This window comes from Vombatus ursinus, unplaced genomic scaffold (genome assembly GCF_900497805.2).
Source record: "Vombatus ursinus unplaced genomic scaffold, bare-nosed wombat genome assembly UNPS02014818.1, whole genome shotgun sequence".
NCBI classification, from domain to species: Eukaryota; Metazoa; Chordata; class Mammalia; order Diprotodontia; family Vombatidae; genus Vombatus; species Vombatus ursinus.
The window spans coordinates 57486982-57512502 of record NW_020954596.1 but is presented as its reverse complement, the minus strand read 5'-3'; the positions used below and the strand labels follow the sequence as shown (position 1 = coordinate 57512502).

General features: G+C 39.9%; 1 protein-coding gene across 3 annotated transcripts; it reads left to right on the top strand.

The window, feature by feature from the left end:
- The first annotated feature begins 322 nt into the window (after positions 1–322).
- OCIAD2 (OCIA domain containing 2) lies at positions 323–24758 on the top strand. 3 transcript variants are annotated; one of them, XM_027836348.1, is made up of 7 exons: positions 323–541; positions 7441–7547; positions 14357–14456; positions 16631–16684; positions 18813–18860; positions 21400–21517; positions 23453–24758. In XM_027836348.1, exons 2-7 carry the CDS (start codon positions 7485–7487, stop codon positions 23532–23534), a joined length of 465 nt encoding a protein of 154 aa, XP_027692149.1. In that variant the 5' UTR covers positions 323–541; positions 7441–7484; the 3' UTR covers positions 23535–24758. The 3 variants fall into 3 exon arrangements, with proteins under 3 accessions (XP_027692149.1, XP_027692148.1, XP_027692147.1); XM_027836347.1 differs by having other exon boundaries at positions 323–650; XM_027836346.1 differs by lacking the exon at positions 323–541 and adding an exon at positions 665–783.
- Positions 24759–25521: the final 763 nt, after the last annotated feature.

Sequence of the window (25521 nt, the reverse complement as noted above, 5' to 3'; positions counted from 1 at the left end):
TTCAATCTTCAGCATCAAGAGAGCTTGTGTATAAAGCAAAAGCTAGAAACTGGACCAAGGAATCCCGGGGCTGCAGCCAAATCCATGCCTGTTTTTATTTTGAGGGTCCAGTTGAGCAATTTTATTGTTTTAAAGAAGAGTATCAAGTTTTCTATGACAAACTGCTGGTATGAGAACTGTTTTCCAAGTGCGCCTGACGCCGTATGTTGGCCCGGGGGCCCAGTGGAACGCGGAATAAGGGTCTGGCAGCGGTGCGCAGCAGATCTCTGTGCCTTTGCGTGATTTGCCATCATTATTCTGCGCAGATTAGATGACTCACAAATTCCCGTGACTCACGCTGCTTCTCTCCTCAGCCTGGGCGCCAACAAACGGAGGTGGTTCTCCCGAGATCCATCAGTACGATGGACAGGCTGTTGTCCCAATGCGCACCGCCTTCTCTCTGACTCAAGCTAGGGTTCAGACGCCTCCTTCCGCCGCTCCCAGGTGCTCATGGCCTAGTGCTGCGGTGTCGGACTTCGGTTCCCGCATCTCCTAGGCATAGGTCAGAGCGTTCCCCGGGTTCCCTTTAAGGTTCTAGCTCCCGTACCGGTTCAGCTGTCCCGAGAGGTGCCGTGCGCTCCTCTCCGCCCTCGCCCTCCTCCTGTGCGAAGGTTAGGGAGCACACAGGGGGCGGGCCGAGCTGCTGTGGGTAGGGGAGGGTGCGTCTTGCTTAGCTTGACAGCGGCAGGGGGCTACGGTTCTGCAAAGGGGAATTAGAAGCTGGAGGCGACCTACTCCCTAAAGGTGAGCTGAGTTCAGCAGAGCAGCTACCCACCTTCCCATCTTTCCCTCACACTGGGTGGGGGAACCTCCATTGAGAACGGTAGTCTAGATCCTTTTGCCTATCCTGCTGGCCCTTGGCATTCCAGTTCAGCCCTGGGGAAGGGGCTTATGGCGTTGGTGGGTGGAGGCGGGGCATATAGGTAGGAGCTGGGACCCTGGGCTGCATTCCAGGTCCTCCACCCTCTGTGAATACACTTGATCCCAGGCTGGGATGTGGAGGCAGAAGCAGGAGTGTTGTGCTGCTGAGTAGATACATTTGAGTCTTTTATGCGTCAGGCAGGAAACGAGGCAGTTTAGTTCACTTCGTGCTCTGGCCCTCGATGGAGGATACCAGCAAACGGCAAAAAAAGGTTTTGTGCTAGAAGCTGCTGGCAATGTGGGGTGCGACCTTTGCTATCGACCTGAAGCAGGGGGCCCTTATGGAGATGTCGTCGGATCTTAGATTAAGAGCTGGAAGGGGCCTGAGAGGCCTTCAGTCCCAAACTCTTCGTTTTACAGATGAGGAAACTGAGACTTAACACAGAGGTTAAGCCACTTAGCTAGTAAACGTCTGAGGTAGTATTTGAAACCAGTTTTTCCTGGCTCCAAATCCAGTGTCTGAGATGGGATTTGAAACTAGTTTAAAAAAAATTATTTGAAGTTTTGAGTTCCAAATTGTATCCCTCTTTCCTTGCCCTCCCCCTTCCCTGAGACGCAATCAGATATAGTTTATACAGGTACAATTATGTAAAACATTTCCACGCTAGTCATTTTGTATAAGAAGACACCAATAAAGGGGGAAAAAAAGGAAAGAAAGTGAAAAATAGCATGCTTCAGTCTGTATTTAAACAATATCAGTTCTTTCTCTGGAGGCGGATCCCTTGGGATTGCTGCTGAGAATAGCCAAGGCATTAACAATTCTTCATGGAACAATATTGCTGTTATTGTGTACAACGTTCTCCTGGTTCTGTTCATTTCACTATGCATCAGTAGATGTAAGTCTTTTCTGGCTTTTCTTAAATCATCCTACTCGTCATTTCTTATAGCAAAATGATATTCCCTTACAATTATATACCACAGCTTGTTTAGCCATTCCCCAGTTGATGGCTGTCCCTTTGATTTCCAATTCTTAGCCACCACAAAAAGAGCTGCTATATTTTTGTAGGAATGGGTCCTTTTCCCTTTTTTTTGGATGTCTTTGGGATATAGAGCTAGTATTGCTGGATCAAAAGGTATGCATAGTTTTATTTGGGCATAGTTCTAATTTGCTCTCTAGAATGGTTGGATCAGTTCACAATTCCACCAACAGTGTCCAGTGTCCCAGTTTTCCCACATTCCCTCCAACATCCAACATTTTTCTTTTTTTGTCATATTAGCCAGTCTGATAGGTGTGAGGTGGTACCTCACCCTCAGAGTTATTGTAATTTGCATTTCTCTAGTAAATAGTGATATAGAGCATTTTTTCATATGACTATAGATAGCTTTGATTTCTTTGTCTGAAAACTGCCTTTCATACCCTTTGACCATTTATCAATTGGGCAATGACTTGTATTTTTATGAATTTTGACTCATTTCTCTCTGTATATTTAAGAAATGAGGCCTTTGAGGTGGCTAGGTGGCATAGTACATAGGCCCTGGAGTCAGGAGGACCTGAGTTCAAATCTGGCCTTAAACACTTGACACTTCCTACCTATGTGACCCTGGGCAAGTCACTTAATCCCGATTGCCTCACCAAAAAAAAAAAAAAAAAAAAAAGAAATGAGGCTTTTATCAGAGATACTTGTTACAAAAATATTCCCCCAGTTTTCTGCTTTCCTTATAATTTTGGTTGCATTGGTTTTGTTTGTGTGAAAACTTGTTTAATTTTATATAATCAAAATGATCAAAATGATTACATTTTGTAATGTTCTCTGTATCTTCTTAGGTCCTGAATTCTTCCCTTACCCATAAATCTGCCAGATTAATTATTCCATGCTCTCTTAAATTGCTTATGGTATCAACCTTTATGTCTAAATCACTTGCCAGTTTTGACCTTATCTTGTTACGCCATATGAGATGTTGGTCTGTACCTAGTTTCTGCTATAATGTTTTCCAGTTTTCCCAGCAGTTTTTGTCATCTGAGTTTTTATTTCAAAAGCTTGAATCTTAGGGTTTATCATAAATTAGATTACTATATAATTTACTATAAAGTAATTTGTACCTAATCTATTCTGCTGATTTATCACTCTGTTTCTTAGCCAGTACCAGATTGTTTTGACAATTACTATTTTATAATACAGTTTGAGATCTGGTATGGCTAGGCCAACTTATTTTGTATTTTTTTTCATTGATTCTCTTGATATCCCTGAGCTTTTGTTCTTCCAGATGAATTTTGTTATTATTTTTTCTAGTTCTATAAAATTATTTTTTCATAGTTTGATTGGTATGGCACTGACTAAATAGATTAATTTAGGTAGAGTTGTCATTTTATTATCGTAGTTCAGCCTACCCCTGAGCAATTAATGTTTTTCCAGTTGTTTAGATCTGACTTTATTTGTGTGAAGTGTTTTATAGTTATGTTCATATAGTTCCTGGGTTTGTCTTGGCAGGTAGATTCCCAAGTATTTTATATTGTCTACAGTTATTTTAAATTAGATTTCTCTTTCTGTCTCTTGGTGCTGGACTTTGTTGGTAGCATATAGAAATGCTAATGATTTATGTGGTTTTATTTTGTATCCTGCAACTTTGCTAAAGTTGTTAGTAATTTCAGGTAGTTTTTTAGTTGATTCTCTGGCTTTTCATGTCCCCATTTGGAGTTTTCTTGGCAGGGTTTTGCCATTTCCTTCTGCAGCTCGTTTTACAGATGAGGAAAGCGAGGCAAATAGGGTTAAGTGACTTGCCCAGAGTTATAGAGCTAGTAAATGTCTGAGGCCAGATTTGAACTCAGATCTCCCTGATTCAAGGCCTGAGCATTCTATCCACTGTACCACCTTTTCTGTTAAGTCATTTTTCATGTCCAACTGTCATGACTACTTAGCTGCCCGAATGTGCAAGACTGGAGTCTTATAGAGATATTTGAAAATATTGTGACCACATTGATGCTGTTAAATGCACTTGGGGAATCAATGTCATCACCCAGAAGTTGCCTAAGAGAAAAACACTGAGGCACAGGTGCTAGTTAATATTATTTTTTTTTTTGCGAAAGAGAGGGAGAGAGAGAGAGAGAGAGAGAGAGAGAGAGATCTGAATATAAACTCAACTTGATATTTCTTTAGGGCTTCAGAAAAGCAACAAAATCAAGGAAATGTGAACTCTATTCTGATTGGTTTGCCATTTCCTTCCCCAGCTCTTATTTTACAGATAAAGACCTGAGGCAATTGGGGTTAAGTGACTTGCCCAAGGTCACACAGCTAGTAAATGCCTGAGGCTGGATTTGAACACAGGTTTTTCCTGACTCCAGACCTGGTGCCCTATCCCCAGCACCCTTCCTGCCCTTGGGACTTTGTGTACTTAACCTCTCATTTTCTATTCCCTCCCCCGGCAATTGAAATAACAAGCAGATTTTTTTTTTTTTTTAAGATTCTAGGTTCTGGAGAAACAAAATGAAAGTCCCTGTCCTGAAGGAGCTTATATTCCTCATAACCATTCAGTTACCAAATTATGTCAGTTCTCCTATGGTCAATAGCTCTAAATATACTCTTTCTCTTCTTCCACTGCTCCCATTCCAGTATCAGGGTCCCCATGATACCTACCTAAACTAGTACAGAAGCCTGTTACAGGTCTTCTCATCTCTTTTCCAGAGCCCTGACTCTCGCTTAAACCCTTCTCTAAGACACCATGATACAGAGGAAAGAAACTTGGATTTGGAGTCAGAGGTCTTAGTTTTGAATAGAAGAGAGGACCATGGTTCTTCTATTTATTAACTACCTTTCTGACTTTTGTCGGTTAATCAGTAAACATTTATTGAACATCTACTGTGGGCCAGGTACTGTGCTAAGTACCAGGCAGGTAAAGAAAGACAAAAGACAGTTCCTGTCTCAGGGAGCTCATTCTAATGGGGGATAGAACATGCAAACAGCTATGTATAAATGAAGTATATACAAGGTAAATTGAAGGCCATCTCTGGTCATCTTGATCTACATCTTGTCACTGGACCCAGGTGGCTCCAGAGGAGAAAGTGAGGCTGGTGACTTTTCACAGCCCTCCCTCACTTCAATGCAATTCACTTATATGTCATGGCATCCATCACCTCCCTGTTGTCAAGGTCCTCATCAAGGACAAAAGACAAATGACAAAGCAAGTTAGAAATAATCAACAGTGGGAGTGGAGTGGTATAGGAAAGGTTTCCTATGGAAAGTGGGATTTTAACTGGGACTTGAAGAAATCTAGGGAAGTCAGGAGGCAAGGAGAACATTCTATTTTTTTTTCATTTTTTTGTTTCTGTTTGACTGATTCTTGCTCTCTTATAGAGTCATTAGTTTCCATTTGTTCAATTCTAATTTTTAACATACTGTTTTCTTCTGTTAGATTTTTGTACTTCTCCAATTGGTCAATTGTATTTTTAAGGGATTTATTTTCTTCAGTGTACTTTTTTTCCAGTTGGCCAATTGTATTTTTAAGGGATTTGTTTTCTTCAGAGTACTTTTTTTCCAGTTGGCCAATTGTGGTTTTTAGGGACTTGTTTTCTTCAGTGTATTTTTTTTCCAGTTGGCCAGTTGTACTTTTTAAGGACTCTTCTACTTCTCTCATTTGACTTCTAAAATCCTTCTTGAGCTCCTCTAAGAAAGCTTTTTGGGCTTCAGACCAGTTCATATTCCCTTTTGATGCTGCAGATGTGGGTTTGATGACAATGTTGTCCTCTTCAGAATTTCTGTCTTGATCTTCACTCTTCTCATAATGTGAATCTATTGTACGTTTCTTTTTGCTCATGGTGTTTCCTTATTCTCTGGCCTTTAAAGAGGTTATGCTCTCTTGCTGGGTAGCAGAGGGCACTGACCCAAGCTTCTTGTGTTGGGAGCCTAGGTCTTGGTCACTGACTTTGTATGCTGGGGCCTCTTATGTTGGCAGTTGGAGGCTGTAGGGTTCTGGCAGCTTACTTGGTGTTGGGCTGGAGTCAGCAAGGCTGGGACTTTCAGGCATTCTAGGTTGCCCGCTTTTCCTTTCCTTTAGCTTTGTTCGACTCCTAATCCGGGTGCTTATCCGCCTGGGGCCTTTTGTAGTGCTGCTTCCCTTATTTTTGCTGAGGCACTGAGAGACCCGTTTGCTGTAGAATGCCGAGGTACTAGGATCTCCTCCTGGTGTGCTAAAGTGGGTCTTTCCACTAGCTGGCTGGGCGACTCCCGGTCCCTTCCCCGAGGGTAAGAGGGGCCCTTCCCGTTAATACCTCTTGCTACCTGGGCTACTGCACTGCTGTACCTCGTCTTTCTTCTGGTTCAGCTGTTTCAGGGTTTTTTCTGGGGTGATATTTTCTGGGTTTTCAGAGGTTGATAGGGGAGGGTGAGAGCGACTACCTTTTTACTACACCATCTTGGCTCCAAGGAGAGCATTCTAGGCATGGGGAACAGACAATGAAAATGTCAGAGTTGGAAGATGGAGTACCTTGTTCTAGGCATAGCAAGAAGGCCAGTGTCCCTAGTTTTCAGAATGAGGGATAAGGTATAAGAAGACAGAAAAGATAAGGCCCAGGTTATGAAGGGCTTTGAATGACATTTTTTTTTTATGTTTGATCTCTAAAATGATAGGGAGCCACTGGAATTTATTGAGTGTGTGTGGGGGGTGACATTCAGACCTTTGCTTTAGGAAGGTCACTTTGACAGCTGAGTGGAGGATGAACTCGGTGAGGAGAGGTTTGTGGCAGGGAGGCTGTCCAGCAAACTATTGCAGTAGTGCAGGCAATGAAGTAGTGAGGGCCTGTGCCAGGGCAGTGGCAGTGTCAGAGGAGAGAAGGGGGCATATTCAAGAGATGTTACAGAGGTAAAACTGACAGGCCTTGGCAACACATTGGACACATCTATGGGACGTCTAGTTCCAGATGTCCAGTGGGCAATTGGAAATGCAAGACTGGAGGTCAGCAGTGTTTGATTTTCTGTTTCTTCATCTGTAAAATGAAGGACCTGTAAGATCCTTTCTTGCTCCAAAGCCATCGCTCTGTGAAATCAGCAGAAATATACCGATATATGAATATACTATATAGAGGTAGTGTAAGTATTGTGGCAGTTCCTTATATTCTCTAATGTTGGCAGTTGTCCATTAAGAAATTAATTATTTTAAAAACTGGTATCAGAAATTCTTTTGAAAAAAATGTTGTACGTGACTAATGCAGAAATATGTTTAACATGATTGTGTATGTATAACCTGTATCAGATTGCTTGCCGTCTTGGGGAAGGGGAGGGGAGGAAGGGAGAAGATTTTGGAACTCAAAATCTTATAAAAAATGAATGTTAAAAACTATCTTTACATGTAATTGGAAAAAAATTAAATACTATTTACAAAAAAAAAAAACTGTAAAAAAAGTTGATTTGAGGGAGGAAAAAAAAAATGTTGTGAATGATTGTCTGATGAGGTCAAATACCACACAGAACTTTTCCGGAGGGGTGTTGCTGATCTTAAGTAAACGCTAACCTGGTGATAACAGTGATTCTTTTTCACTTTCTTATGCAGCCAAATAAGAGAAGAGCCCAGAGGCAAGCCTGAACATTACTACCATGGCTTCTGAACCTCCTCCTGAAAAACATGCTAAAACTCCACACTTACCCCTAGATAAACAGGTAAGGCTATTTACTGTGGGAAGTTAAACTACGACATCTAAGTGGAGGGCTTCAGTTAGAGACAGCTTTACAAAGTTCCATGCTTCTTTTTGCTTGTAGATTTGGCACCTTTTAAAAATTAATACAAGAAGAATTAAGAAGGAAAGACTTGAGAAGAAAATCCTCTTTTAAAATTGTTTTATGGTTTTTGAAATTTATTTTTTATTTACTCTGGCTCGTTTTTATTCAAGCCAGATGTGAAGATCGGCTGTTATTGTCCAACTAAGTTTATGTTTATGAAATACCTGCTATGTGCTGTGGACCCCGAGGATTCAAATTAAAAATGAAATAGTCCTTGTCTTCAGGGACCTGATTTCATAGCAGGGGTGGGGAGAACAACACTTATCATCAGTTGATAAATTATGTTTGTATTTCCTTTTGGAAGGTTAGGATAGCAGGGTCTTCCTTCAGGGAAATAAGTAAGCCATTTGGTTGAGAACAAGTGTTAACCCAGGCAGCACGCAAATGCACAGTGTAGATAAGACCCGACAGCTGGCCTCTGGGAGAGAGCCTAATAGCTCAGCGAGGTAACTGGGCAAAGGTTAAGGTGAATGAAGTTCACATCCAAGGTTTAGGTGAAACTTAAGAATTCAAGGGACGTGTCTAGAGGAGGGAAGTTGACAACCGGTTCCAGGCAAGAGGCCAGTCAATTCACACGTGGAAATAAGAATGTGAAGGGTTAAGTAGATAGCTGCCACTGTGAAACTGAGAGCTATAAAGCATTAATGGTTAGAAAGAAAAGGAGCACTTGCAGTCCTCCCAGGAGAGTTTGCAGGGACATGCAGCCTAAGAGCAGCGTTCCTACCAATTCAGAGACCCTGTTGAAGAAGATGTGCCAGCAAGCTCCCCCCACCTTGTTGCACTCAGCAGCAGGCTCCGGCTTGTGACTCCATGTCTATGCTCATGCTCAGGGATTAGTGTTTTGTGGAAGAGCCAGGAAACTCTGAGGTCAAAAACTGTCTTATTCCTCCCATGGCACCCATTCTTCTCCTTCCGTCTTCATCTCTAGCAAAGAACCAGATGGTCCAACGCTGGCCCTGTTTGGAAAGGAAGGAGAGGAACAGTTGGGGTAGATGGAAGGGCCAGCTTGAGATATGTATGGACCACTAAAGAATCCTAGGGCAGACTTGAGCCATAGTTGAGTGGCTCTTGTCTGAGGGCAGGGACCGCTTCATTTTTGTCTTCATATCCATATGCGTGTCCCATAATAGGAACTTAACGAATGTTTGTTTGTTGACCAGTCTCTCCCTGATCTAAACTTAACAGCTTCACAACTCAGTCTTTATTGAATCATTTGAATGAGGAGAAATCTGAGGGGAAGGAGACTATATTTAACAAAGTTGGGAGATTAGCCCAGAGGAGGAAATAGTGATAGGGTTATCCACCTTTCTATCAGACCTCTTAGAACAGAGACTGATGAGGGCCAGGAACTAGTGTATTGTCCCCAGTGCCATTTTTTGTTTTTAAGTTTGGAAGTGGTGAGCTGATGCTGTGATTTTTTATCAGCATGGAACAACTTCCATTAAGGAAAGTCACTCCACAGGGGCAGATAGCAACTACTCTAATGTGCAGTCTTAGTTGCTTGGGGTACTAAAATTGTGACTTTTCTGGTGGTGGTTATTAGAGCTTGGATTTGACACCAAGTCTTCCTGAGTCCAAAGCAAGATGGGAAAGATATTCTACAAGAAAAGATCTACCTGTTGCTAGACCCATAATTCCATCTGAGCAAGGCCCTTTGATATGAATAGCAGTAGAAATTCTACTCATGCTAACCCTAAGAATTCCCTAAAAGAGCTCATTCTTTAAGAGTCAGTCACATCTGACTCCAGGCACTGAAGTTATAGTCTGATATTGGCAGTTTTTCCGTCCTATAGATCTTGCTTTTTCACCTGAGCAGCTATTCGTGTTCAGGTCTTTACAATGATCCCTGAGTATGGCAAGCAGGCAAGGGTGTGCTGGTAAATATTTAACAACTGGCTTCCTGCCAAAAAACCATTTTTACCCCATGTGTACTTCTTGGGAAGGAGGCAATCCGGGTTAAGTGACTTTCCCAGGGTCACACAGCTAGTTAAGTGTCTGAAGCAGGATTTGAACTCAGGTCCTCCTGACTCCTGGGCTGGTGCTTTATCCACTGCACCATTCATTTTTAATTAATCTCTATTATTAACATTTTCTCCATCACTTTTTTGAGCGAAGAAAGTAACAAAACAACAAATCAAGCCCTGATATTTAGCATTTGCAGATTTCCAAGGTGTAAATGCTCATATTGAAAATTCATCAATAGGCTCTGAGCTGGTTCAAGCTGGCTCCAGCATACCCCTGCATGCAGATAATGATAATTTTTTTCAGTTTACTGGCCCTTGTCTGCAAGCAGGTGTAACATTTTGTTTCTCTTCAAACCAACAAACCCTGATACAGCTGGCTGTATCTCTTTTCACCCTAAATCCACAGCAGCACCTTAAACATCCTACATAACATACATCTTATAAATTGTAATTGCATTTTCAATGGAATGTGTCAGCTAGAATTCATTTCTCACTGGATACACCATAAAAATCACACCCATTACCATTTGAATCCCAGGGGACTTCTCATCCCCATTCATTCACCTCTTATCCTCTCAGACATCTTAGTTCAGCATATTTCTATAACTCTAAAGCCTTAGGGCTCCAAAAACAAGCTGTAGTCCCTCTTGGAGAGTCAGTATTGCTTCAGGCCACCCCTCTGCTGAGTTTCAGTTGTCCAACTGGATTGTACATAGGACTTTCCTTTATGCTTTTAGACTTATTTCATCAACTATTCCTGGCAGAGCCATAGCATTCCCAAGGTAGAAGATTCTGTGTGGGATAGTGACCTAAAAAAAAAACTCTTGGAGGTATCTCAAGGTAGGAACAGATAGTTTATTTCAATTCTCAAGAATTGGGTGTTCCTGCACCAGCATGATTTCTGATGAAGGAAGACAAATTACAGAAGCAGAAAGCCAGATTAAATAGCAGAAATGGGGAGAATTCCCCCTCCCACCAACTGTCCAATATTTGGCTTACAATCTATGCACGAAAATCTATTCCCAGAGACAGAGAACAAAGAAACAATATACATATCCATCACTTTAGTTTGCTGCAAAAACGAACAATTTAGAATATGCAATCAAGCTAGACACTGCTGTGGGAAGGTCACTGTGACCGGAATGTAGCAACAGAATACGGGGGATTTCAGGCTTGGCAATCTTTAACTACTGACTTAACACTGGGAGAAGGGGGAACTATAGAAATCTATACTTATCCTATTCTGCCTCATGAACTTATCTCCAAATTCAGGATAATCTTATCCCAAACCTTAATTACACTGAGAAGTCTTCATAGGGGCATCCCACTCAATTCTAAGGTGACAGAAAACAAGTCTCGGTGCTAATTGTCAATAAAAGCCTTTGGCAGACAAGACAGAAGATAGGGCCGACCTTGGAGCCAGGAAGACCTGGGTTCATGCCCAGGGTCTGACACATACTAGCTGTGTAACCCATGCAAGTCACTTAACCTCTTGGTGCCCCAGGCGATTCTAAGACTCAGAATGGATGCTGATACACATTGATAGAAGGAATTTCCTTACCAGAATTCCCTACTTATGACTTCTCTTGTAATAAGCAAGTGGGTCGTACTGCAATGAAATCACAAGTGTGATCCCAAAAAAATGCACAAACATCTGAATTTGAATAAATACCCCAATTTTGTTTTAAGTCTTTTTGTTTTTACATCAATCGTTTTCTAATATATCTTCCTCCCTGCCCTCCTCAGTGAACTTTCCCTAGTAACAGGAAAAAGGTTAAATAAAAAACTGACACGTCTACATCTGACAGCACATGGTAATGTTTCACACTTATGATCCCCTTACCTCCATAATGAAAGGCAGGAAATACCTTTACTCATCTCTTTTCTGGGGCCATGCTTGTTCATTATGAAGATAGTTTCAATTTATTGTTCCTTTATTTATGTTGTAGCTGTTGTACATGTTATTTCTCTGGTTCTGTGTACTTCAGTTGGTATCAGTTCACACAAGTCTTCTCATGCTTCCCTGCATATCTTATTTCCTTCATTTATTGTTTCTTATTGTTCAGTCATTTAGTTGTGTCTGATTCGCCGTGACCCCATGGACCATAGAGCTTCACCAACTAGTGTGCCTCTCCTTTCAGAGTTCCTTCACTATGAACTACTTCTGTCTTTTGTTCATGCAAAAGCTTTTCATATTTTTTTAACATAAATAATATGGTCTCCAATCTTTTTGTAAGCTTCAATATCCCTCATTTGGTTAAGAATTCTTCCCCTGAAGTAAAATGGATAATTTTGAATACATCAGATTAAAAAGGTTTTACACCAACAAAACAAATGCAGCCAAAATTAGAAGGAAAACAGGAAACTGGGAGGAAAATTATAGCAAGTTTCTCTGATAAAGGTCTTATTTCTCAACTATATAGGAAACTGAGTCAATATGATAAAAAATAAGAGCCTTTCTTCAGTTGACAAATGGTCAAAAGATGTGAACAGGTGGTTTTCAGAAGAAGAAATCAAAGGTATCAATGGTCACATTAAAAAATGCTCTAGGGGGCAGCTAGGTGGTGCAGTGGATAGAGCACTGGCCCTGGAGTCAGGAGGACCTGAGTTCAGATCCGGCTTCAGACACATAACATTTACTAGCTGTGAGACTCTGGGCAAGTCACTTAACCCCATTGCCTAGCCAAAAAAACAAAAAACAAAACAAAACAAAAAAACAAAAACAAAATGCTCCAAATCACTATTGATTAGAGAAATGCAAATTAAAACGACTCTGAAGTAAAACTCTTACCTCTCAGATTGGCTAGTATGATATAAAAGGAAAATGACAAATGTTGGAGAGGATGTGGAAAAATAGCGACACTAATGCACTGTTGGTGGAGTTGTGAACTGATTCAACCATTCTGGAGAACAATTTGGAACTATGCCCAAAGGGCTATAAAATTGTACATACCTTTTACTCAGCAATGCCACTACTAGGTCTATATGCCAAAGAGATCAAAGAAAAGGAGAAAGGACTTATTGTACAAAAATATTTAGAGCAGTTATTTTTGTGGTGGCAAAGAATTGGAAATTGAGGGGATGCCCATCAGTTGGTGAATGGCTGAACAATCTGTGCTATATGATTGTGGTGGAATACTATTGTGGTATGAAAAATGATGAGCAGGGTGCTTTCAGAAAAACCTGGGAAGTCTTATATGAACTGATGCAAAGTGAAATGAGCAGGACCAGGACAACAGTGTACACAGGAACAGCAATATTGTAAGATTGATCAACTGTGAAAGACTTAGCTACTCTGATGAAGACAATGATCCAAGACAGTTCTAAAGGACCCGTGATGAAAAATGCTATCCTCCTCCTGAAAGAGAACTGATTGATGAACTGTGAATACAGATTGAAGCATGTTTTGTTCACTTTCTTTATTTTTCTTGTTGTGTGTGTGTTTTCTTTAATATGTTTCAGATGATTTCCCATATATAATTGATATCATATTGCTTGCCTTCTCAAGGGGTAGGGAAGGATCAGGAGGGAGGAAGAGAATTTGGAACTCAAATTTTTTTTTAAAAAATGTTAAAATCTTAAAAATGTAATTGGGAAATATTTAACAAAATAAATAAAAATATTTTAAAAAAGAATACTCCTCAGCTTAGCAGTGAAAGGCACTTCTTTTCATTGACTTCTAATTTTGTCATCTTTGATAATGTGCAGGGTGTGGGGGTGAAACCTCAGAGATGTTTTGATTTGCATTTGCTCTCAGTGATTTGCCGTCTTTTATATGGCTTTTAGTAATTTTTGATTTTTATTTTGAGAGCTGTTTGTTCATATCCATCAATGACTTAATTATTGGGAAATAGCATAGATAGATGGATAGAGAGATAGATGATTTTAAAAGACAAAAACAAAAAGGAGATAGCTCTTGGTCTTTGATGGGATGATGTGGGACCTGTGATTTCATTGACAGGGAATTCCCAGTGAAGAAACTCCTTCTACTAATTCAGATCAGTACCTACTCTGCAAATTAGTGTTTAGAGAGTTGCCTGGGACACTGAGAGGTTAAGTGACTTGCCTAGGATCACGCAGACAGACTTGAATTCAAGTATCTTCAGCTTCAAAGTCAGCAAAGCCAGGTTGCTTTTCTATTAATAAAATTAATTATGTTAATTGCCTCCCTAATGTTGAGCTGTCCTTGCATCTCTAGTATAAATCCAATTTGGTCACAATGAATAATTTTTAGATATGTTGCTTGTAGTTTTTTCCCCTCATTTTTTCATTCAGACAGCCAGGTGGTACAGTGGGTAAAGCATTGGGCCTGGAGTCAGAAGTCTTGAATTCAAATCCAGCCTCAGACACTTACTAGCTGTATTACTCTAGGCAAGTCACTTAATCCTGTCTGCCTCAGTTTCCTCAACTGTAAAATAAGAATCAATATAGCACCTACCTCCCAGAGATGTTGAGGATCAAATTAGAATAATATTTGTAAAGTACTTGACACGTAGTGGGTGTTTAATAAATGCTTCTTCCTTTCTTTTCAGATCAGTAAATTGAATGTTCATTTCTCACCTTTTGTGCTATTTTGTAAAAATGAGAGATTTTCTCCTCAATTACTGTTAGGATCAGGCACCAAAATAGCTTGGTGAAATGGTTCCCCAATGTCTCCTCCAGAGAAACCATGTGAAATACTTTTCTGATGATTTCAGTAAACAAGCCACACAATTTTCTTTGCAGAGCCTGTTGTTTTGTCCCAAATCAAAGGTTCACCACATCCACCGAGGAGAGATCTCAAAGATCATCCGTGAGTGTAAAGAGGAGAGTTTCTGGAAGAGAGGTATTTCCAGAAGTTATTAAATCCTTTGTTAAAACCATGTTTGTTAGGTATTTATTGACAATGGTCCAAAAATTATGTTATAGCCTGAAAATTGTTTTAATATTGATAATTTTTTCCATTTTTAATAGTAAACTTATTTAAAAAAACAATAATGACAAAAAATTTCTGTGATTTTTCAGTGTTTTAAGGCTGCTTAAAATTTAAGATCTGAATTCCTTCAGAGTAGAACCACAGCTGTTTAACAGGATGCTTTCATTCTTATTACATGTCTTACTCAGTACTACCTTAAACACTTTCAATTCAAGAAAATTTATTGAGCAAGATACTGTTCAGAATGCTGAGGATGCCAAAGCATGAAGTAAGCAGCTTCTGCTTCAGGAGTAAAGGCTTTCGGGGAGAAAAATGGGCACATGACATAGAACATGCAAGTTTCTAGACTAGTCTTTTTTACAGATAAGTTCCTCCTTGGAGCGTGCTTACTGGAAAGGAGTTATATATACCATGGTAGCATTTTTATAAAATGGAGTCTTATTTATATTGTACTACTAAATTTTTTATCTAATACATGCATTCCAAAATCACATAACCTCTCTGGACCTAAGTTCCTTAATTTATAAAATAGATTTACATGGTACTTTGGGTTTGCATCATGTTTAACATAGATGTGATCTCATTTGATCCTCATGCCAGCCCTTGAAGTCTGGCACGCTCCTACTATGCCATTTAGCTAGCTGCCAAAAGGATGTTGGACCAGGTGCCATTCAGCTCTAAGTAGATGTCATTCGGCTCTCACTTTCCATGAATTGAAGAGAACTTGACTTTAAAATGGCCAACTCCACTTGGTCCTAGTGCACTCTGCTATCCTGATCTTGCACAATGCTAATGCCTTCACTCTGAGATCACATCCCGTTTATCATGTATGTATCTTGTAGTTATGTAGTTGTTTGCATGCTGCCTTCCTCCTTGTGAGTTCCTTGTAGTCAGGAATGTTTCTTTTGCCTTTCTTTGATTCCCCGATGCTTAGGATGGTGCCTGACACATAGTAAGCTCTTGATAAATGCTTGTTAACTTGATCTTACTTGCTTAGTGCTTGCCAATTTTGGCATACTTGGCCATTGTAGAAATGCCTCTGTTGACTCTCAGATCCCTCTGCATTCAACCTCAACTGTCTGGAAATTAGTCTAGTAGTTCCCATTTGTTTTGCTTCAGCATGACTTTTCGTTGTGCTCTTAGAAATTGATATCTGATCATTCCCCAAGAAACTTAGATGATTTTTTAAAAGTAATTTGTGGTGTCCTAGTAGGCTTATTGGAGAAGGAAATGGCAAACCACTCCAGTATCTTTGCCAAGAAAATGCCAGATGGGGTCACAAAGAGTCACACTTGACTGAAATGACTGAACAATAACTGAAGGCTAATACTTTTTCAGTATGACCCACTTACTGCTTATCAGTGAGCCATATAAGTACTGAATGAAAAAAAAAGTTGCTGTTGGATTTTTTTTTCAAGATTGCTAGGAAGAATTGCATTTGTCTCTGTGTTCTACTATATGTGAGAAGTCACTTTGACACTTAAGTTAAACAGAAATAGAACTTCTTGCCAGACAGAGTTACCCATCTCAAAAATCCTAAAATTCAAAACTAGTGTCAACTTTATTGATTCAGTATATGTGTGGCTATATGCTACATAGCACTTAGTACATGTGGGTGAGTAATACATGTAATCAGCAACTGGACTGCTTCCTAGCCCAGAAACTTATGAACTATGTACCCTCAACCAGAAGCTACAGTTAAGCCTGGGTACACTGAAGGTAAAAAAATAACCAGACAGGAGCTATTACTCTTTGTGCTATTAATGTTAAAAGGGAATAAACTCAGAGCAATTCTTACTAGTTTTTTCTAGGCAAGGTCTTCAGAATGTGGATTTCTGGGAAGGGAGACTTTTAAATTTTATTTGGGAGACTTAAATATCATTTACTTATTATTAAATATAAAATATTTTATTAAAATTCAAAATAAGTTCAGTTAAAGTTAATTGAATTAATTTGTCAAAATTGACATTGAAATATTAAATAAAATATTAAATGTTATTGAATATTATTTTATTTGAGAGACTTTTATTTTAGAGACTTCAAATATAGAGTTCTTTTATTCAGAAGTATCTTTGTTTTTGCAGCTCTCCCTTTGTCCTTGGTAGGGATGCTTGTTACTCAAGGACTTGTCCACAAAGGTATGATTTAAAATATTTGGTTCTTTAATTCTGGAGAGTCATTATGGTGTTTGTAAAGAGAAAGCTGACTTTATGGCCTGAAACACCTGAGTTTAAGTCCCTTCTCTGAAACATACTGTCTATATGACCCTGATCCTGGGCAAGTCATTTAACCTCAGTTCTCCCTAGGGACACTGTATTACTGTAAGTGGTAGAGGTGTTATCAACAGGCAATGATAGAGAAAGTTGCTCATAGGAAGCTCCCTGAACCTATGAAATTACAGATCCAGGCCCTATCCCTTTCCTTGTTTTGTTCTAAGTATTCCACTCTGTGTCTTCTGTATGAGTGGCAGCATTTTCCCTGCAGGCTTCACTTCTGAAGTGTGCTAAGGGTGAGAGCCCATTTTCCCTCTCGTCTTTCCTTCTCCTTCCTCTTCCCAAATGGTCCCTTAGATTAGGTGGGCTGCTTCAGTGTAGAACACCAAAAATGATGACAAGAAACCATTTTTTTTTTAACTAACCAAGTCACCTGTGTACTTTCCAGCAGCCTCAGTTACTTTGTTTACTTTGTACTCTACTGAAACAAATAAACTGAGCAACCTTAAAAAAATTCTAAATCTCTGTGACTATGGCTAATTTACTCTCCTTTGAATTAGAAGATGTTGCTAAACATTGCAGCTCCATTTGTGAAAGTTTTGTTTGTGTCCCATGGTGCCCATCTCTGGGCTAAGTGCCCCTTGCTGGTTCCTAAAACAGCTATTAAGGCATTCTGCTACTCTCCACCATTTACCACCCACTCCAACTCTTCTTCCATTTTTTTCCCTTGACATATATTTCCTTCTTCACCTTAGGTATTTACCTCCACAGGTGGCAGCTAAGGATAAAAGAACTGCTGATCCCTGTTTTAACTCATTTTATTAAACTTCACTTCTCAAAATGGGCTCCCACCTCCTGCAGTGACAATGGGAGAAAATGACCTGGTTCATTTTTTAAGACACCCATCGGGAATGATGGCAGCATATTATAATGTCTTCAAGAGGCCAAGTAAAACCCATAGTGTTGACTAAGCTACTTTAAGTCCTGTAAGGCCTTTGTGATAGCAATTAGGTATCCCCAGGTCTTGTACCAAGTACAGTTTAAATTAAGATACAGAATGCTTACTAAAAATGAGTCTGAACTATACAGGCTGGGTAGAGATGGGGGCTACATCTGTGATTTCATTAGTATGGGGAACTCCCTCTATTGACATAGGTTGACAGTATATAGTCTTAGAAAGCTCTCTAGAGCACAAGAGAAACTGAGTGACTTGCTCAGGGTCACACTGTCAGAGGCAGGATTTGTGTGGCTCTGAGACCCTGTGGCACTGGGCAACATATGGCACAAACAGCTTCTCTGTCCAGAAGTTCTTAACCTTTTTTGTGTCATGAGCCTCTTTGGCAATTTAGGTGAAACTTATGTACCCTTTCTCAGAAAAATGTTCTAAAATGCACAAAAAACTTATGATTCCAAAAGAAACTGATTATATTGAAATAAAAATGTAATTTCCCTGTCTAATTTGATAGAGGCCCTGAAATCTGTTCATGGATCCTTTGGGGGTCCATGGACCCTAGGTTAAGAACTTCTCTGCACTCCAAAATGATGCAGGCTGAGTATGTTGTGAAAATTCAGAACACTGGGGCAGCTAGGTGACGCAGTGGATAGAGCACCTGCCTTGAAATCAGGAGGACCTGAGTTCAAATTTGGCCTCAGACCAAACACTTGACACTTACTAGCTGTGTGACCCTGGGCAAGTCACTTAACCCCAATTGCCGAAAAAAAAAAATTCAAAACAGTCAGGGTGCCAGACTGGGAACTGTACGCTTTTGAACTCTGGGTCTTGGATTTGATTTTGTTTGCTGGCCTTAGATAAGGTCCTGAATTCTCTGCCTTGGATCTCAATTTGTTGCTCATTTAAATTGTTACAAACTTTGAGGTAGTGTTATTAATATATTAACCTCAATGAGTCATATCAGTGGTTTTTTTTTTACAGAAATGTGTAAGATTTTCAAAATGATTCTTTATAAAGAATGAATGTTCAAATTTTCTTGATTTTTTAAAATTTAAAATACTTGCAAAGTGAAATAATTTATCACTCTATATTGTTCTTTAGGTTATTTAGCATCAAACCCAAGATTTGGATCATTGCCGAAAGTGGCACGTAAGTCTTAAAAGCTGACTGAAAAAGGAGTCGGGAGTTAGGAGGGGGATCATCCATTAGTAAGCATTTATTAGGCACTTACTATGTTCCAGGACAGTGCTAATCTCTGGAGATACAAAGATAAACAAAAACCGGGTCCCTGCCTTCGAGAAGCTTATATTCTAATAGGGAAGACATGCAAATATTAATCATTTCAGAAGGAAGCAGCATGTTAGCCGTGACTGCTGTTCTTCCTGACCTAGTGGAAACAACTGGGAAATGCTTCCTAAAGTTGGTGGGATTTGAGCTGAGTCTTGAGGGAGCTGGGAGATGGAGGTGAAGAAGAAGAGCATTCCAGTCAGGGTCACAGGATAAATACAGGGGTGGGGAGCCTGTTGCCTCCAGGTCACATGTGGCCCTCTAGATCCTCAAGTGCAGCCCTTTGACTGAATCCAAACCAAAACAAATTTCCCTAATAAAAGGATTTGTTCTGTAAAACTTGGGACTCAGTCAAAGGGCTTAGAGGGCCACATGTGGCCTCGAGGCCACAGGTTCCCCACCCCTGGGATAGAGTGTTGTTCTGTGAGGCACCCCTAATAGGCCAATATAGATGGATAGTAGCATGTGTAGAAGTAAAGTCCAAGAAAATCGGAAAGATAGGAAGGGGCCAGGTTGTGAAGGGCTTTAAATGCCAAACAGAGAATTTTATATTTTGATTCTGGAGATAATGAAGCCACTGCAATTTATTGAATAGGGGTAGGGGGATGACCTCGTCATATCTAAAGGAATGTTGGAGACATCAGGTACATCGATAAGTACCCATAGAATAAATGCAAAGTAAATAGAAGTGTTGGGAAAGAACGCACAAGTAGTTGGTTGAATTGGGAAAGAAGGTGCTGCTTATGCCACATCTTGAAGGAAGTGAGCGATTCTATGAGGTGTAAGTGAGGAAGGAATGCATTATTGATATGAGGAAAAAGGATGAAGAAAAAAGTATTCATTAAACACTTACTATATGCCAGACACTAAGTTCTGGGGATACAAATCAAAGAAGCAAGATAGTCCTGCCTTCAGGGAGCTTACCTCTGAGGAATAGAGGAAGGACAGTTTGGCTGAGCAGTGGAATGCAGGATGCTCTTGAAAGCAGTTAGAAACCCTCAGCTGCCAAGTAAAGCAGAAGTACGTCACAGATCGTCCTCAGGCTCTGAAGGCTTCCTGTTTTTCTCATTATTGTCTAGTTAAAATGAAAAATTTCTGTTGCTGTCTAGTAGAAATGTGCATTTCCCTCCTTGTTGCCTTTACCCGTGCATTTAGTGGTTTCAGTAGTGTCCCAGGAGTAATAACAGCTATCATTTATGTAGTGCATACTATGTGCCAGGCACTGTGCTAAAGACTTTACAAATGTTATTTTGTATGATCCTCACAACAACACTGGCATCCCTGTTTTTATAGACAAAGAAACTGAGGCAGTCAGATGTTCAGTGACTTGCCCAGGGTCACATAGCTAGTGTCTGAGGTCAGATTTCAAGTCGGGCCTTCCTGATTCCAGGTCTGGTGCTCTGTATGCTACACCACCAAGCTGCCTGGTCAGAATTTCGCTTTATGGCAATCCAGCTAAATGTAATCTCTAGGAATGTAGTATGTATGAACATGGGGACTGATTGTGATATATTTACTACAGATTTTGTATGAACCCCTAACTCTAGAATACAATGATATCTGTAACAAAAATCATACTTTTCAATAATAATCTGTTATCAAACTTAAGTATCAGAAGTAGAAATAATACACAGGAAATAGGGGAGAGAGGCCATTTTCAAACCTTGCTGCCTGTGTCCTATCCTTCCTCCTCCACCCACTAGAACTTGGACTTTGCCCCCTGGCACCCTGGGTTCTGATAGATGAGCTTTTGCCATACCTTTCCTAGTATCCTTGCCCCACTTTCCAACTCTAGCTCCTTTTTACAAGGTTGAGAGCAGGGTCTGTCTTATTTATATTTGTATCCCCAGAGCTTAGCACAGTAAGTGCTTAATAAATGCTTTTTCTTTTATTCATTCACATTGGGAAGTGGGTTCCCCTTTCCCCTCTCCTTCAGCTGGCATGAGCAGAAACCACCCTCACCCCCTTAGTCCATGAAAAAGGTCTTCTCTCTTTTCTTGGGATGGTTACCCACCCAAGGATGTGGAGGCCACACATGACCACAGGCAAAGTAGCACCTCCCCCTACTTCTCAGAGGAAGCGCTGTCCTGGAAGTGACACCCTCACCTCAGCTGGCCCAGGCCCAAGACAAGCCACCTCATCACCACCCCGCTCCCCTTTCACATCCGCTATTACTGCTAACATTCAAACTCTCAAGAAAATCCAATTTCTCCTAGTCTCTTCTAGACCTCGATAAACTTTGTTAATAAGATCATTTTCTAGGAAGATTTGTAAATCAGTTTCTTAAAGAGATGATAATTGCTTCTGCTTCAAAGCAGTTCATAGGTAATCCTTGGATAAGAGTCTGAGAGTTAAGTCAATTTTTTAACAAAGGCTAACGTTTTATAACCTGCTTTTACAGTTGCTGGTATCTTGGGATTTGGCTTGGGAAAGGTGTCATACATAGGAGCATGCCAGAAGAAATTTCACACCATAGAATTTGAACTCCGTGGGGCAGGTTTTGGTCCAGGCCATAATAGGTAAGTGGTCCATCCCACTGAGGGAAGGTACTGGAAGAGAGGAGTGATGGGGTGGCAAGAATTGAATAAGAACTCACTGATCTTTTGCAGCCACCCAAATAGTTCCCCAAAACCATTTGTTCTCCCCTCTCCCCAAGATCTGGCCAAATCTAGATTGATCTAGCCCACATTTTCTGATAAGACCTCTTCTAGCCCTGTCCGCCCTCCCTTAATAGTTCCCTTCCTGCTAGAAAAGCAGGAGCCTCTATTTGTGACAATAATACCCTTCCAGCTACTTGAATTTATATTTATTTCATTTGATTCTTTATATGAACTCTATAAGGTAGGCAGACAATTTTAATTTCCCCCTTTTACAGATGTGGAAACTGAAACTAAGAAGCTGTCACTTGTCCGTGGTCACACTAACAAACCAGAGCCCAGAAATTCTGACTTCTAGCACAGTAGTTTTTTTTTTTCAAACTTTGTTAATTTTTTGGTTTTGTTTTTGAGATTGGATATCCCTATCTTGTCAAGGCTGGAAGTTCAGCAGCCACACATAGACTGATCCCATCTCTGATTAACACTAGAACTTTGATCTACTCATTTTTCCAATCTGGGTTGGTTCACCCTTCCTTAGGCCACCTGGTGGCCCTCTGCTCCTGGGGATTCACCATATGTATCACAGCTGGTCGTAGTGTGGACCCCTGATACGAGGCAGCTTGGCATTCCTGAGCTTGTGCAATGCACCAGCCTTACCTCCCCCATAGCAGGGATTACAGGTGTACACCAGCCTGCTTTGCTACAGTCCTTGTTCTCAAGGAGCCTACATTCTATCATGAGACATGTATATACATGTATAGGCATATGCAAAATACACATTTAAGCATGTATAAAATATGCATATAGGCATATACAAAGTGAACATGTGGGCACATACGAGGTAACCTTGGAGAAGGGGTTGCTAGCAGCAGTGTGGACCAGGAAACCACCCGGATATCTAGCAGTTGGAAGCTCTGTATTGGCACAGAGTAGAAATGAAAGAACTACAGACAAGTATGGAAAGTAACACATTGTGCACATATACACATACCTGCATTAACTTCAGATAACTTTTGAACTGACATTTTTCCTCTTAGAAGAATCATTACTAAATAAGTAGCATTGTTTTTTGGTACATGGCATAGCATTATTAAGAATATCATATGTAACATCCTCAGTGTTACTTTGTATGTTGGGGAAGCTTGTTTTACACACACACACACACACACACACACACACACACACACACACAGAGCAGCCAGGTAGCACATGGATAGAGCACCGGGCCTAAAGTCAGGAAGACTCATCTTCTTCAGTTCAAATCTGGCCTCAGACACTTACTAGCTGTGTGATCCTGGGCAAGTCACTTAACCCTGTTTGCCTTAGTTTCTTCATCTGTAAAATGAGCTGGAGAAGGAAATGGCAAACCACTTCACTATCTTTGCCAAGAAAACTGCAAATGGGGTCATGAAGAGTCAGGCATGACTGAAATAACTGAACACACACATACTTACATATATAATACATGTATTGATTTATGGGTGTATACTGACATACATATATACTGTACATATATATGTATAAGCAGCGTTATATGTGTGTGTAAAATATGTATATATATATATATTTTCTGTATAATGTAGAAATGATTGCAGTTGTCTCAAAATAATTGGACAAGGATGGAATTAGAAGTGAGTTTTTTATTTTATTAATTTGGGTTTATTTTTATTGTATTATAAAGTTGATTAAATATAAATAGGAAAGTACAGCATTATTTAATACATATTTATAGTTCCTGGTTTTAGCAGGAGTTCTTAAAAATGTGAAAGGCCAGAGCATGTCCCTTAATGGTTTGTCAGAAGCAGAGGCTCCTGAAAGAAAGCTTGGACAATCTCTCTTTGTGCTTTCTGATTACAGGCATTGCCTCTACACCTGTGAAGACTGCAAAATCAAGCATGAATTGAGTCAGAAGGGTGGTTCACAGGCCTCTGCTTCCTAAACTGGTACCTGTGCCTTTAAAGCCTTCCAGGCCTTTGCATTTGTATTTCATCTTTTCTTTGCACTTCACATAACAGTGTATTCCAGACTGGAATGAAATGTATGCTATACTTGTCAATACTCTTGTCCTATACATTTAACCATGATATTAAATCTTAATCTAGTGAGACTTTCAGCTTAAGCTTTATAACTTTTCATCTGAGTGTTGTGGTTTTTCTGTTATCTAAAAGCACGTTGGACCAGAATTTACTGAGATAAGATCTTCTCAAGCTTTCCTTGAATAACGTTATCTGACTTCTGTCTGTCCCATGTTACTCCAGTGCTCAAGTACTCTGATAAAATGGGGATGAAGACGAGATATATAAAGATGTATAAAGATGTATAAAGAAATGTACCGGGGTGAGGGTGGTAATAAGGCAGGAAAAGGAAAAGGTTGGGAGGTACCTTGTAAAGTGTGAGAGCCTGAAGTTTTTATTTAAACCAATGAGCATGCTCTGTTGGAAAATTATAGTATAAAAACAGTGTACTCTGGACTGTTTAGAAGATTTTATGGCAAGATACTAGGATAGTATTTTCCTTCCTGACTTGAACTTCTAAAAATGTTTGTTCTCTTTGGTAGCCTGCTTAATGACTTTATGTCCTATCCAGCACTTGAGTTGCTATCTATCTTAGTAAACTATTATTTTGTTGCACTGCTAATGGACGGGGTTAAAAATAATTTCCAAAATATTTAGCTTATTTCCAAGGAAGTAGTTTAGGTCCTGGAAGAACTATGTACTGATTATGTGTGTATACTCACATACATATATACTGTACTTATATATGTGTGTGTATATATATGTATATATAATACATTGTATATGTGTATAAAGTATATGTATGTCTTTGCTGAAAAAGTCGCTTCCTTCCTCCAAGCTTCTTTAGACTCCTCTGCTGGGTTCTTAGTACATACAAAATAAACTGGCCTCTGGGAGATATTTTAGCTTATGACCAGCATCTCGTAGTTGTGATTCTTCACAAAAGGTTAAGTTTTTCATGTTAGTATCTGTAATAATGCATCTTGATAGCTTCACCACAAAGACAGAAAAATTTTATTAAGCTTTAATGAACTGTTTAATAGGGTATTTTAGAACAGAGGAAAAAATGTTGAACAGATATTTTTAAAAAAACGAGCCTCTTTAGACTGTAACCTGTTTTTCAGTAAATAAAGCTCTCTAAATCAGAACATGGAGCCAATCTCTTTCTTGCTTCTTGGATGCCACTTAGGACTTGGCACTGATAACTTGCACAGTGAGTCAATGGCAACTGACAACTCTATCTCTGGGCTGTTGGCACAGCACAGCATGTAGAACACAGTGTAGAACTGGGCATATTTTGTCTCCTCCTCCATAGAAAATAAGTACACAGGGACCAGAAATACTTAACACTGTTAAATAGCACCTCCAAGTCATGGGGCTAAAATTGGATAGGGGCATGTGGAGCACCAGGCAGATGAGACAGTTGGAAAAAGTGTCCTTTGCTAAAGAGATGTGACATCTTAATAGCTCTTCTCAATCAAATTCAGTTCTATTTTTGAACTGCCCTCTGTCCCCACATAGCCATGGTATTAAAGTAAACCTGGCATGGTGATTAGTTCTAGAATAGGAGTTCTTAATATGGGATCTGTAGACTCCCAAGGAATCCTGGTAGATTTCAGGGGATCTGTGCAATTGGATGGGGAAAAAAAAATCACATCTTTTTTTTAAGTTACTTAAATTTAACTTATTTCCAAGTTATTGGAACTTGTAACTTATTTCTCTGTTATTCCAAGAAGAGGTCCATAGGCTTCTTCAGATTGCCAAAGGAGTTCATGGCACACACACATACACACAAAAAAAGACCAAGAACTCCTGCTCTTAAGGATGACAGTCTAAAGAAGAGAAAAGGTGGAAAATATCCATGATTTTTTCTTTTGGAGGGGGGGATGTATTATGAATAACATCTTTCTA

What these genes read in the sequence shown, in the direction of transcription:
- OCIAD2 (XM_027836348.1), top strand. Translation starts at nt 7,485, where the DNA reads ATGGCTTCTGAACCTCCTCCTGAAAAACATGCTAAAACTCCACACTTA. An exon ending in TCAAGGACTTGTCCACAAAG is followed by an intron (nt 16,685 to 18,812) that starts GTATGATTTAAA and finishes ATTGTTCTTTAG; the next exon opens with GTTATTTAGCATCAAACCCA. An exon ending in TTTGGTCCAGGCCATAATAG is followed by an intron (nt 21,518 to 23,452) that starts GTAAGTGGTCCA and finishes TTCTGATTACAG; the next exon opens with GCATTGCCTCTACACCTGTG.